Source organism: Lissotriton vulgaris, chromosome 12, assembly GCF_964263255.1.
Source record: "Lissotriton vulgaris chromosome 12, aLisVul1.2, whole genome shotgun sequence".
Taxonomy (NCBI): Eukaryota; Metazoa; Chordata; class Amphibia; order Caudata; family Salamandridae; genus Lissotriton; species Lissotriton vulgaris.
Window position 1 is genome coordinate 21,485,413 of NC_141700.1, and position 12,925 is coordinate 21,498,337.

The following is a 12,925-nucleotide window of genomic DNA, read 5'->3' on the forward strand; positions in this document are numbered from 1 at the left end:
TGTTGAGTCGAGGCCTCGCGTCTACTGGGCCCGTGAGCCTCCTCACAGCCTGGGTTACGTTGCAGCCTCTCATGCGCAAGTCCGTCCGGCTCTGTGCTTGATCAGAGTGCTCAGCTCGTAGAGCTTCACACGCCAGGAAGCCAGTGCTGGCGGGGCGCAATGTGCCATGAATATCTTCAATTAACGAGGCGCCGTGTCAGGAGACTGATTAGCGCCGAAGCCAGCTCTGGGGGCAAAGATGCCCACTTTAGAAATGGTGAACTGGTTTGCGTCCCGGCGTCAGCTTGACATCGTTTGAATCTAGGTAAACCTCCCCAGGCATAAAAAAATGAATTTGACCTTTTGTAATGTAACAGGCACGCATATAAAATGCTCCCATACCTCTGGTCCGCGTTCGCGTTATATAAAACTGCAAAAAAAAGATAGAAATGGCCACCGACCTATGTTTCTCTTTCCAGTTGTTTGTTCACATAGCTCTTCAGTTAACGGTTATCCCTTATGCAGAAGTGTTGCCAAATGGATTATTGCCTGCATAAAGTTATTTATCTCAAAGGCAGCGCCCCCTGCAGGCATACTCGAGGAGCGAATAAACAGCCACATAAATTCTGCATGCAAATACCCCACTTCAAACTCTGCAGAGTAGCAGCGCGGAGCACTTCGGAGACTCTTCTGCGAAAAGAGTTTGTGGAAACGGATGCGAAAGCCGATAGGCTGTTCGGCAGTGATGAGCCACTATTTTCTATTCCTAGTTAAATACTGCTTCTCATCCTATTTCAAAAACATATACATTAACGAAAGGCCCAGTGCTAAAGAAAGAACAATATGCCAGTTAATAATAACTTTTACAGCGCGTTGGTAGGTTTCCTAGATTCATATTCATGACGCAGGAAGAAATGTCATTGCGGAGAATCTAGCAAACGGTCCTGATTGGCTGAGGTGTAGAGCCCATATAGTGTTGGACTACTATAATAATATTTTTTATATTGTTCTGTTAGGTTTCGCCTGGCGTTCACTGCGCAAGCAGTGTCGCGCAGGCGAAATTTTATGTTTTTCAGTAAGGGGCTTTCACCCGCCTCTCTCTTCCATTGGTTAGCTCCATAAATGCCATTGGAAGAGAGATCTGTCAGTAATTCTCGGAGCAGATTCGTGGGCGTTCCGGTGATTTTTTCTCGCTCCGCCCCTTTGCGAACGTCAATTGGCGGTGGGCGGGTGTTTATTTTTGGGGGGGGGGACGGCATGTTTTGATCATTTGTTTGTGGCTTTGGCAGGAGTGGGCTGCGCACTGAGGCCGCTGGCCGATGTCGGAGGAGCAGTAGACGGATAGGCAGCTCCAGTAGCCGCTCTGCTCGGTCCCAGGACGTGCAGGCAGGAGCCGGGCCTCGGTCTCTGGGGTAGGCCTGGCCAGAGCCTCGGAGAGCCCGCAGGGGACTCCGAGCCAGCTCCTTTCATCCTTTCCGCACACCGGTGTCCTCGCCCCGCTCCTCCCCCCTGACTCCCGGCGCCTCCTTCCCTGTCTTCGCCGCTGGGGTAGGTCTGGAGCAGAGCCTCGGAGAGCCCGCAGGAGACTCCGAGACAGCTCCTTTCATCCTTCCCGCACCCCGGCGTCCTCGCCCCGCTCCTCTGGCACCATGCTGAAGGTCATCGTGGAAAGTGACAGTAACCTCCCCAAGACCAAACTGGGGAAGGCGGACCCGGTCACGAGCATCGTCTTCAAAGGTAAGGGGGTTCCGGAAGGCTTCCCCTCCCTCCCGCATCCGGTTATCTTTATCACCGGGGCTGACTTATCCTGCCGTATACAGGTGAGGGAAAATACCCCACGCGGGCCACTGTGTCCCCCATCTTGGGAAGGGCACTGATGCGGGGGCCCTGGCGCTCCCTGCTGAGAACGAACCAAGAAGGCCTAATGGCTCCCCCAGAAGAGACACATGATCCGCCGGGGTCACAGCTCGCGGTCGATTGCCTCTAAAGATATGCATTTATGGTATTTACTAACAATAAAGGCCCGAGCTACAGGGGAGTCATTCTCTCTAAGGCTTCAGGTTGGGATATTACTTTTTGTCATTTTTATTAACCCATAGCACTTGGCATTATGAAGCATAAGTTTCCAGGTTTTCTTTTTTATTTAAGCAGGATTGGCGATAGATCCCAGCTCACAAAGTGCTGTTTCAGTTAAAAAACAAACAAACACCGGAATTGCTGAATGTTCCACCATTAACATGGGAACACTGGTTAACTCTGACTACCCACCCCTCCTTGAAGCATCCCCCCCTCACTAAGGTATGTTTAAATGAGAACTGAACACCGCTGTGGCTGGAAACCCTGCAGCCCCCGATCACCCTCCCCAAAAGGTGCTGACTGTGCCTTTTCGGCCAGCCGTCCACTTTTTAATTAGACTCCTGGCGACGGTGGAAGGAGTGGGCGAGCCCTTTGATCTGAGGGCGCTTAATGAACTTTACTTTTTAGGTCGAACCCTGGCTTTCACTGCGCAAGCAGTGTCGCGCAGGCTGTCATGTACTTGCACAAGTTCGTTTTATGTATTGTTTTGTAACTGTATTTATATAGTGCGTACTACCCCTGACAAGGTGTGGATGGAGTCAGTGGATGAATGGAGTTGAGTGGTGGCTAGGTGGATGGACTTAGTGGGTGGATGAAGTGTGTGTGTGTGTGTGGTGTGGCTGTGTGTGTGTGTATGTAGCTGTGTGTGTGTCTGTGTATGTGGCTCTGTGTATGTGTGTGTGTGGGTCTGTGTGTGTGTTTGTGGCTCTGTGTGTGGCTCTGTAGGTATGTATGTGTGTGGGACTCTGTGTGGGTCTGTGTTTGTGTGTGGCATTTGCGAGAAATTAAGCTATTGGCATTGTAAATGACAGTGCCATTTATTTATCTGTTTTCAAAACCAACACATAAATAAAAATGTTGTCATTTACAATGCCAATAGCTCTAACTTTTTCAAAGGCGAGACCGTTGCATTGTAAATGCTTGTTTCTGCTGCTGTCAAGAAATGCAGTATTTTTATTTGTCTTCAAGTAAATTCCTTCAAAGGCACTAACAAAATTAACCCGATGACGTGTCCAAATGTGCAAACAAGATTTTTGTTCATCTTTGACAATTATGTCCAACTGCAAAACCTCAATTAATAAAAACTTGCCTCTTCTCGCTGCTTAGGGACTGAAGCAGGGTCGTGCCGAGGCTCTGCGACCCACTCACAAGAAAGGTCAGCGGCGGAAATGAATGCCCGCCAGGATGCCGTGCCAAGCTGTGATGGTGAGTTTACCTTCTTATCTCCAGCATGTGGAATGGGGATACCTGGGGCCATCACAATTCTACTACTTGTGTTAGGATGAGTCCTGTACTCAGATAATATCCTTGGATAACCACCGCACGCCACACAACTGCACCTGGCCTCCACACGTTTGCAACCCTGCTGCCCACATGCAGCTCTCTAGTATTCACATGGAATTGACGCACTCATTCCTGTAATTATCGCACTGTTGCTAAATAAGAACCATATTCTCTCCATTAAGGCTGCACACTGCACCTTAGTGCATTCATTTTGACGACGAACAGGTGTGTGCTCTTCCTCAGAGTACAAACCGCAGTAGTAGAGCGGTCTGAAGAACTTTCCCAGGTGACATGGGGGCCCGCCCAGCCCCGGCTGAGGGTCTGGATTTGACCCCTTTATGTTTGTGAGTTTCTCTAATACCTTCCATTTCCCAGCTCTGTTCAAAATTTCATTCTGAGGAATATGTAAAGTTGCCCCTACAACCTCTGTCTTGGTTATCCGTTGCTTCGTGTCTGCCTGTAAGTGCAAACTAGACACACCACTGGGTGTTTTTGTTTCCTTCTGTCATCAATTATATTGGAAATCCTTACTTTTTGTTGCCAGTGGATACTTGATTAGTTTTGTTCTATTTATTCAATACTTGTGATTCCTCTCCCTACATAACTCTCCCACTTCTTCTTTCCCAGGAGGAATCTCTTGATTTATTTTCAGTTTTATGTTGGGGAGCAGCTGTGTGCGCTCCTTCTGAGGCTCCCATTTATAGTCCAAATGACATCACTGTTACCGTGATGGCGCTAAACCCGGTGTCGATGATGCTCTTATCATTGCTCTTACCTGGCACCGTCCTCTACTCCATGTGCCAAATCGATGCCCTTTAAGAAGATCAAAAATATGTACCCATGCCTCTCCCTTCCTTGTGTTCCAGACCTCTTCATTCCTTTAAAGTTCTACATTCCCTTCACCGCTCTGCTTTCTGGGGGTTCTTCAGCGGAAGGTGGCATGGTTCTAGTCTCTGCTTCCTCAATAGTAGGTCTGGGACTTCCTGCCTCACCGCATCAGCTAGCACAGTCGGCCATGATGGTGTGGCATGGTTCTAGTCTCTGCTTCCTCAGTAGTATGTCTGGGACTTCCTGCCTCACCGCATCAGCTAGCGCAGTCGGCCATGATGGTGTGGCATGGTTCTAGTCTCCGCTTCCTCAATAGTAGGTCTGGGACTTCCTGCCTCGCCGCATCAGCTAGCGCAGTCGGCCATGATGGTGTAGGCCCGCCCCTGGTCCCTCTCCCTTGAAGCTTCTCTGGTCCAGCGTCCACCCATCTGTATGATGGCGGGATTCTGGTGTCTGGTCTCCCTATGTTCTGTGAGGGTCTTGCAGGGGTGGGGGAGTGCATTGCACCAGTGTGTAAGTGGCTTTAGTAAGAGCAGTGGTTGGCTTTGGCTGTTGGTGCGTCTCATTCAGCGTGGCTACAGGTTCAGAGGGCTGTAGAGCTCATCTTGTGTCCTGTCTTCCTCTGTAGATGGATTATCTCTCCTGTGGAGACCGAAGGAACGCTAAGCGCCCAGAAGCACCTCCCAGCATGCGTCAGACACCTCCGTAACAGCGATGCGGCTGCTCCTCCCTTGCAACGGGTCTGACGTTAGCCTTCTAAAAAGAAGACGGACCCTCAAGGTCCATTTGCATTGCCAGCTGTTCAGAAAGAACCATTCCATGCCCGCTTTGGATGCCATCCAAGTAAGAGCTTGAGGACTGCCCTCTGCCAGCATTGGGGTGCCCAATGCCAACACCTCTTTGTACGGCGGCTGCGAGAGCTAAGTGTGACATCCTGCCCTGCTGTTGGCACCAGCGGCGAGTGCGGGGAATCTCCCCTCCATTCTGGTGCTATCTGTTTTGTACATTATAGCGACGATGGGCAGGGGTCACAATCCCAAGGGAGTCATGGCTTTTACTGGGGAGAAAAGTAACACATTTGAATTCATATGCTTGTGATCAGGAAATAAAAATGTCAGTGTTGTTGCAACACCGTTTTAATACACTTGGCTTTTGGTGACAGAAGTTGCTCCAACCGGCCTAGTTCTGGCACTCGCGTTGATGTGACTCTTGGTGAATTCTGTGACCCTTTCGGTGGCGCGAGGTATGTCCCTCTGAAGCCCAGCCATGACGATGGATGGATGGAGTGAGTTTCGTCAACAGACACCGTGATGTTCAGTACTGAATTGAGCAGCAGTCTGTGTTTTTACGCTGTTAAAGGGGACTGGTGGTGTGCTGGGCAGTAAGGTTTGCTGTCGGAGCTGCGCAGCTGGGAGAGGCAGGGGGCTGCAGCTCGATATTCAGGCTTAAAATGCTGTTTAATAACCATAAAAGTGTTTTTTATTTCTTTTCTGTAAATTGGCTTCTCTTATTGTGTGCATGATTCATTCTATCTTGAAGTCAGAGTTTGTTGCTGGTTTGTGTTCGGCAGCGACCAAGCGAAGCTGGTGCCTGTTTATTCTGAATAAATGGCTCTCTGTAAATTCTCTGTCCACTGCTTTCTTGGGTGTCTTTGGGCTCTCCAACGTTTTCTAACTTTCTGCTTCATTGGAGGATTTGCTGATGCTCCTGCCATGCAAAATCATTACATGGACCCAAATATCACTGGTTGGTAAAAGAGGAGAGATTGTATGCGCACCGTAACACTGTACACGCTGTTTTGTGAATATTCGCAGAGGCAGGATGAGGGAAATGGCCATTTAGCAGCAAGATGTGGATCAAAGAATTGTGATTCTCAAGTTCTGTGATCGCTCAATGTGGTAAGGTCTGTCCTAGCTGAAGGTTGCTCTTAATTATCCCCGGTAGAAGTTTACGTCGCTCTTTAGGAGCTGTAGGCATTTCCAGAAAGAGACGGGTTCATGCCTCAAAACTGGGCTTGTACTCTGAAAGAACAACTGAAGGAGCAGGTGAACAGTGGTGGCTGGTGACATTTGAAAGAGGTGGGGGGAATACAGGGTGGGTGCCCGGTATCGAAAATTTTGAAAAAAGTGTGGGCAAATGGTGCATCTCCAAGCATATTTGAGAAAGCAAGAAAGTTAATAAAGCACTTATGAAAGTGTACTCATGACATCAACAAAGAGATTTCATATGATAAAGACGTTTGAGACTTTTGGGGTGGTGTGGGCGGGGTTATGGCCATCTGAGTCTCGTAGTAGAGGCCAAATAAATGTTCGGCATAGCTAAGTAGCATCTGTCTCTTACTGTAACCTGTGATGTGTGCAGACACACTGCATTAAACCGTGTACGGAGACCTTTTCTGAAGCCAACCTGCACTGAAACTGAATTTACACGCCTGGGAACTCAGCTCACCCTGTCTCCTGGATGCTCATCCAGACCAGGCTGATTTTCCTTTGAAAGAGCCTTCGATCCCGGAAAGTGGATTTCTCTGGAGGATATGGCATGTAAAACACGTCTCAACGGTGTGTACATCATGACACACTGAGCTCTGCTTATTGCAGCTCACAGTAGGATAAAATGCTGGTTGGTGCCTTTGGGCAGTGACAGAGAAAGTGTTTGACTCTAAGCCCCTCCCCTATATCCTCTGCCCCTAGGCAGCAGGTGCATTCAACGAACGCAAAGATCGGGTCACTAGTTCAAATTCACAATATTTATTCGGGAACAACATAACAGTAAAGTATACACAAATACAACATACTTCTAAGGATTTTGTTCCATGTACTTATCTCGCTTAAACCAAACATTAAGGAGGAAGAGGTTAACTGAGAATACAATAGGTTCCAAAGTATTTACTATTTCTGCAAGTGTTTTTTGGTCTGACAATACGCTAGCGCAGGAGATCCTTCGACAATTATCTATAATGGATTCAGGAGCCATTGCAGGATTAAATGTAGGTGATCTATTAAACTCTACCTCTAATAAAATGGTAGCGAGTTGATAGAGATCACTATTGTCACAGTTGTCAACCTTCACGTCTCTTAATAATGACCATACATTTACGTCTAGTAGGACATAATCGATGGTACTGCTCTGTCCACCTCACTTGAATGTAACCGCCCTATTTGTATCGGAGGAAGTTCGCCCATTACATGCGCTCAGACTCCGGCCCACTGCTATTAAGGCCACTTGAGCTATGGGCTAGCAATCAAATTAGGGATCCACCCCAGTATTCGTCCTTTTCTTCAGTTACCAAACTAATTGATGATGAGGGCTCAAAAAAAGTATTAGAATCACCTACAACAATAAATTCAGCTTCCTGTTGATATAATTCAATCAACCCATCTAACATAGTTTAAACCGGTGAATCACAGTTGGTGGGCATTGATCATGCATAAACATTCAGCAATATCAAATGCATGCTGGGGGGATTGCTTCAACACTGTAGGCAGTGAATCCACCCAGGAATACCTTCTTGTCAGCCCATACATCGTGCTTCCCCACAAAGTCTATCCAGTCTTGGTCATCCAATTCGGCTTTTATCCCAGCTACATTCCACGAGATCAAGGAGAGGTCACTTCTGAGCACTGGTGTCTGTTGGACAGGAGGTTCAATTCTTCGTTCTCTGAGTGCACACACAAGGTGGTGTTGTTGTTGGTTCAGAATGGGTCATCTCTATAACATCAGTTGGTGCAAAATTAGCGAAGAAATTACCTCTGAGCGGTCAGCTGCTAGCACAAGCCCTCCTTCATCCCTTTTTAGTTGTTCATAACGCAGTAAGTCACTGACAGATTTGGTTTGAGTTTTTAAGGCTCTGTTGTTAAAAGTCGCTGGCGCGATGGTAAATTCAGACCTATGGTCACAAAAACTCAATCATTAGGAGACTGTACAGCTCAGCGAGCTAAACTACAGGCTTTCAAGATGGCGCTTGAAAATACCGATAGCGAATTCCCCAAACTCATAGTGTGAGATTCGTATTACTGCGTCCAGTCTTACAATGAATACTTGCAGAACTGGGTTCAAAACGGTTTCAAAGACGCAAAAGGTGGCACAATCAAGCATAAATTGCTTTGGGAACAAGTAGTTCTATTACAGAAAGAACTGCAAAAGACTCACGTGATCCATACACTGAGTCATCAGCGTGATGGCGTTCTCGTTGCAGGGAATTCATTGGCTGATGAAGCCGCGAAGGCAGCTGTGCAAATGGCTTCCCTAGCTGCAATCACTTGTTCAAAAACAGAAATAGACGGTGAAACAATGCTGTCAATGTCACAAGCAAAGGCAGCGGAGCTGCGTTACCTCTAAACTATCCACTCGAATATGCATTGATGCCAACGCCGTTCCTTTTGTTCGAATCCCTGGAGTGGGGGATAGGGTAATTCAAAACAGGAATCGGAGAGTTGCTTTGGTTCAAGAAGCACATATGGGAGAGGGTTTGATACATCAAGGATTCTCAAAATCTCTACTAGAATTAAAAGAGATGTACTGGTGGCCAGGGATGAGCGCCCACATTTACGAATTTGGAATTAATTGCGATACCTGCTACAGAGATCACTGCTTAGAGCGCCACCAGATACCTGACTACAGCGTAGCCAGCCCAGTACAGACACCATTGTTAGACAGCATTAGACTTTCTACACGCAGACATCATGGACAAATGTGGTCTCACAACTATTAGGACAGATTCATTTGGATGTGGCCTCAGCGCTCGGCTGACGACTGAACTGTTATAAAAGATTTGCGAGTCTTTATCGGCACATGCGCAATCGGCATGCTACATTCTGACCAGGGTCCTGCGTTTAGCTCTCAAGCTTACAAAGAGGCCATGGCCAGCTTGGGCGTTGCATTGCGGTTTTCGAATCCATTCCATCCTGAGGGAAATTCTGTGGTGTAAAGTAAAAACCGTGACATAAAGCAATCTATAACAGCTAGGGTATTAGGCTCGGGTGACGGGTGGGTCAAACATCTAATAAGTGTCCAACGTAGTCTTAACAATCTGCCAAGAAATTCTCTGGGTGGAATCACTCCATATGAAATACTTTTTGGTACTAGAATGCTTATCCAGGATCTTGATCATCACACTTCAGTGGTAGAACAAAAACCCTTTGATATCAAAGACCGTTTGGCTGTTTTGCAGGACTTAAATGAAATACAAAGAAGTCTAAGCAACACATTACAGAAGCCTACTACCACTGAAGAAAAACCACCTGTCCCAGCAAGACCTGTCTGGATTCCAAAGATTGGGGATCTAGTCAGAGAGAAAATAGCGGATAAGAAGAAATTTGGGCCTTCTTACAGAAAACCAGTACCTGTCTTAGCAGTCCACGGATCAAGAACTGTGTTACTGCCGTCCCTTGCTGGAAGAAAGGAGAACTGGTTTGTGTCCATCGACCTGGTCAAACTACATCATGTGGCCGATAATAAGTAGTAGGCCCAGTGGACTCCAAAGATGTAGCAGACGACCACATCTTGCTACAATCCAAGAGGTTCGAACTGAGAGACTCATCACCTTTGAAGAATCTGCAGTGAGAAAAGAAGGACTATGTAACAAAGCCATGGATCTTGTGCCTCTTGAAACCCAAATAACAGTTCGTCAAGACACTCCTGTCTACAATGATATAGACTCTGACTATACTAATATGACAAGGGATCAAGCGGCACCAGCGAATCTAAGTAATCGGGATGCAATACCAACAATTGACAGAACTGCCTCTGGCTATTTCATCTACTTTGATACGTTTTCTGAGGATCCCAGTGAGCCGGAAATGACGCCAGCAAATAAAAATTTCAAAGAAAAAATATCAGAACTCTTTCATCAACTTGAGAAAACATATCTGGTTTCACCGTGGGTTGAATTTTGGATTGTGTTAGGTGTACTTTTTTTCCTCCTTTGGCTCACTCTTGTTTGCAGTTTGGGAAAGCTGATAGATGGAAAATATAGTAAAATGGACACAGCAAGTAAGAACATCAACTTGCTCCTGAAGCCACACAAATCATCTAATTGTGAACAAAGAGACCTGGCATCAGTGAACATCACAGCCATTCCCCTACCTGGTGGTATAGCATGGGATAGAACTGATTATGACATTTATGGTCCGGTCGAGCTGTTGAAGATTCCACATCAATTTAAGGTATCCTTGGGTGACTTTGTTTCACCCAGCACATTTTCTGATGATTGGGACTTTGAGACTGGTAATAACATGATGGCAGACTTAGAAATGTCAGCAAAATTTACAAAACATGAATACTTAGAAGATTCATCAGATTATGAAGAAATTTATTGTTTTAATCATTTTGGTCATCATTTTTTGCACAAATCTGCAAACCATAGAAATGTTTTAACTTGTAATCAATGGGAACATTGTCCTACGCCACCAAAAGGTAGCTCTAACACATTTTATGAAAAATGTCCATACTTCTTAGGTTTTAATGTCACAAATCCAGAAACATTTTACTTTAAAAATGTTAATGAGACAGGAATGAAAAGTATGTTGACTAATACTAAGCAAATTTATCCTGCAGCCTTTTATGCTCAAATGCCCACATTAGGTTTTGACTTTTGGAAAGACAATATTGAGACAAAAACTGTCTGGGGCACAAAAGACAAGGTTTAGAAACCTTATTTAGAGCCTGCATCATCCCAGAACAAATAATGTTTTTAAATGACACTGTTCAACAGACATCTTGTCTTGGCCTGGCTAAGATAAAAGATTTAAACAAACCGTCCATACCTAAGCCCACACCTGATAGTAATGGAACTACAGATGAGGAGGTAGACGTAAACTAGATTTTACAACAGAACAGAACTAATCCTGATTGGAAAAAATCGTTACTCTGGCCCACAGACACGAATAACTGTCAAGATAGATTCCTGAACAAGACACAAGGGTTTATAGTAACTAGGCCAGATCCAAGATATGTCCAGAGACAACATCCAGGGAACATAACAACTTACAGTGTAGGAAAACTATGCCTTGAGTGGCTAGAGAAATCCACACTTCCGGATATAAAACAACACTTAACTTTACTTTCAATTCAATTCAAGGATTCTTTATTCGATGATTAAAAATCACCATAAAAGCACATACATATATACATGAGTAAAAAATTCATTAAATCATTTTCAGGATCCCAATTATAATAATTATTTTTACACATTGCAAAAAAGGGAAAGGGGATTTTGACACTTCAAAAAAGATTAATAACAATTTTTAGGCATCATTCCTCTCCTCTGGTTACCCTTAAACGGACCGCCACTTTAATAAAATTCATTATGCAGCACAATGTTAAAGGGTCGGATGCTTTCTGTAGGTAGGTTAGGGCCTCTTTAGCATGTTTCAGGTTGGCTTGTTTTAAAATTTTCACTAGAAATCTACGCCTAGGCATGGAGTAACAAGCATTTACAATGCAATGGTCTCGGCATCACTAAAGGTAGAGCTATTGGCATTGCTCATGACATTTTTTTTCTTTCAATCATAAATAAATGGCATTGTCATTTACATTGCCAATACACAGCACTCTGCACTCAACAGCACACACTACTCTGCACTGAACAGCACACACTACTCTGCACTCAACAGCACACACTACTCTGCACTCACTACTCTGCACTCAACAGCACTACTCTGCACTCACTACTCTGCACTCAACAGCACTACTCTGCACTCACTACACTGCACTCAACAGCACTACTCTGCACTCACTACTCACTACTCTGCACTCACTACTCACTACTCTGCACTCAATACTCACTACTCTGCACTCACTACTCACTACTCTGCACTCACTACTCTGCACTCACTACTCAGCACTCACTACTCAGCACTCACTACTCTGCACTCACTACTCACTACTCTCTACTCTGCACTCACTACTCACTACTCTGCACTCACTACTCACTACTCTGCACTCACTACTCACTACTCACTACTCTGCACTCACTACTCACTACTCTGCACTCACTACTCAGCACTCACTACTCTGCACTCACTACTCACTACTCAGCACTCACTACTCACTACTCTGCACTCACTACTCACCACTCACTACTCACTACTCTGCACTCACTACTCACCACTCACTACTCTGCACTCACTACTCACTACTCTGCACTCACTACTCTGCACTCACTACTCTGCACTCACTACTCACTACTCACTACTCTGCACTCACTACTCTGCACTCACTACTCTGCACTCACTACTCACTACTCACTACTCTGCACTCACTACTCACCACTCACTACTCACACTCACCACTCACTACTCTGCACTCACTACTCTGCACTCACTACTCTGCACTCACTACTCTGCACTCACTACTCACTACTCTGCACTCACTACTCTGCACTCACTACTCTGCACTCACTACTCACTACTCACTACTCTGCACTCACTGCTCACTACTCTGCACTCACTACTCTGCACTCACTACTCACTACTCACTACTCTGCACTCACTACTCACCACTCACCACTCACTACTCACTACTCTGCACTCACTACTCACCACTCACTACTCTGCACTCACTACTCACTACTCTGCACTCACTACTCTGCACTCACTACTCTGCACTCACTACTCACTACTCTGCACTCACTACTCTGCACTCACTACTCACTACTCTGCACTCACTACTCACTACTCACTACTCTGCACTCACTACTCACTACTCTGCACTCACTACTCTGCACTCACTACTCTGCACTCACTACTCTGCACTCACT

The 12,925-nt window shown here is 45.8% G+C and overlaps 1 protein-coding gene across 4 annotated transcripts in view; it reads left to right on the forward strand.

Moving 5' to 3' along the window:
• LOC147673089 (uncharacterized) overlaps window positions 1-5,789 on the forward strand; it is a 45,607-nt gene extending 39,818 nt beyond the window's left edge. For all 4 annotated transcript variants that reach the window (XM_086946787.1, XM_086946789.1, XM_086946788.1 and 1 more), the window contains 2 exons: window positions 3,163-3,261; window positions 4,796-5,789. In XM_086946787.1, the coding sequence (XP_086802913.1) occupies window positions 3,163-3,228 (66 nt within the window). In that variant the 3' untranslated portion in view covers window positions 3,229-3,261; window positions 4,796-5,789. The remainder of the gene's footprint in view (window positions 1-3,162; window positions 3,262-4,795) is intronic.
• Window positions 5,790-12,925: the final 7,136 nt, after the last annotated feature.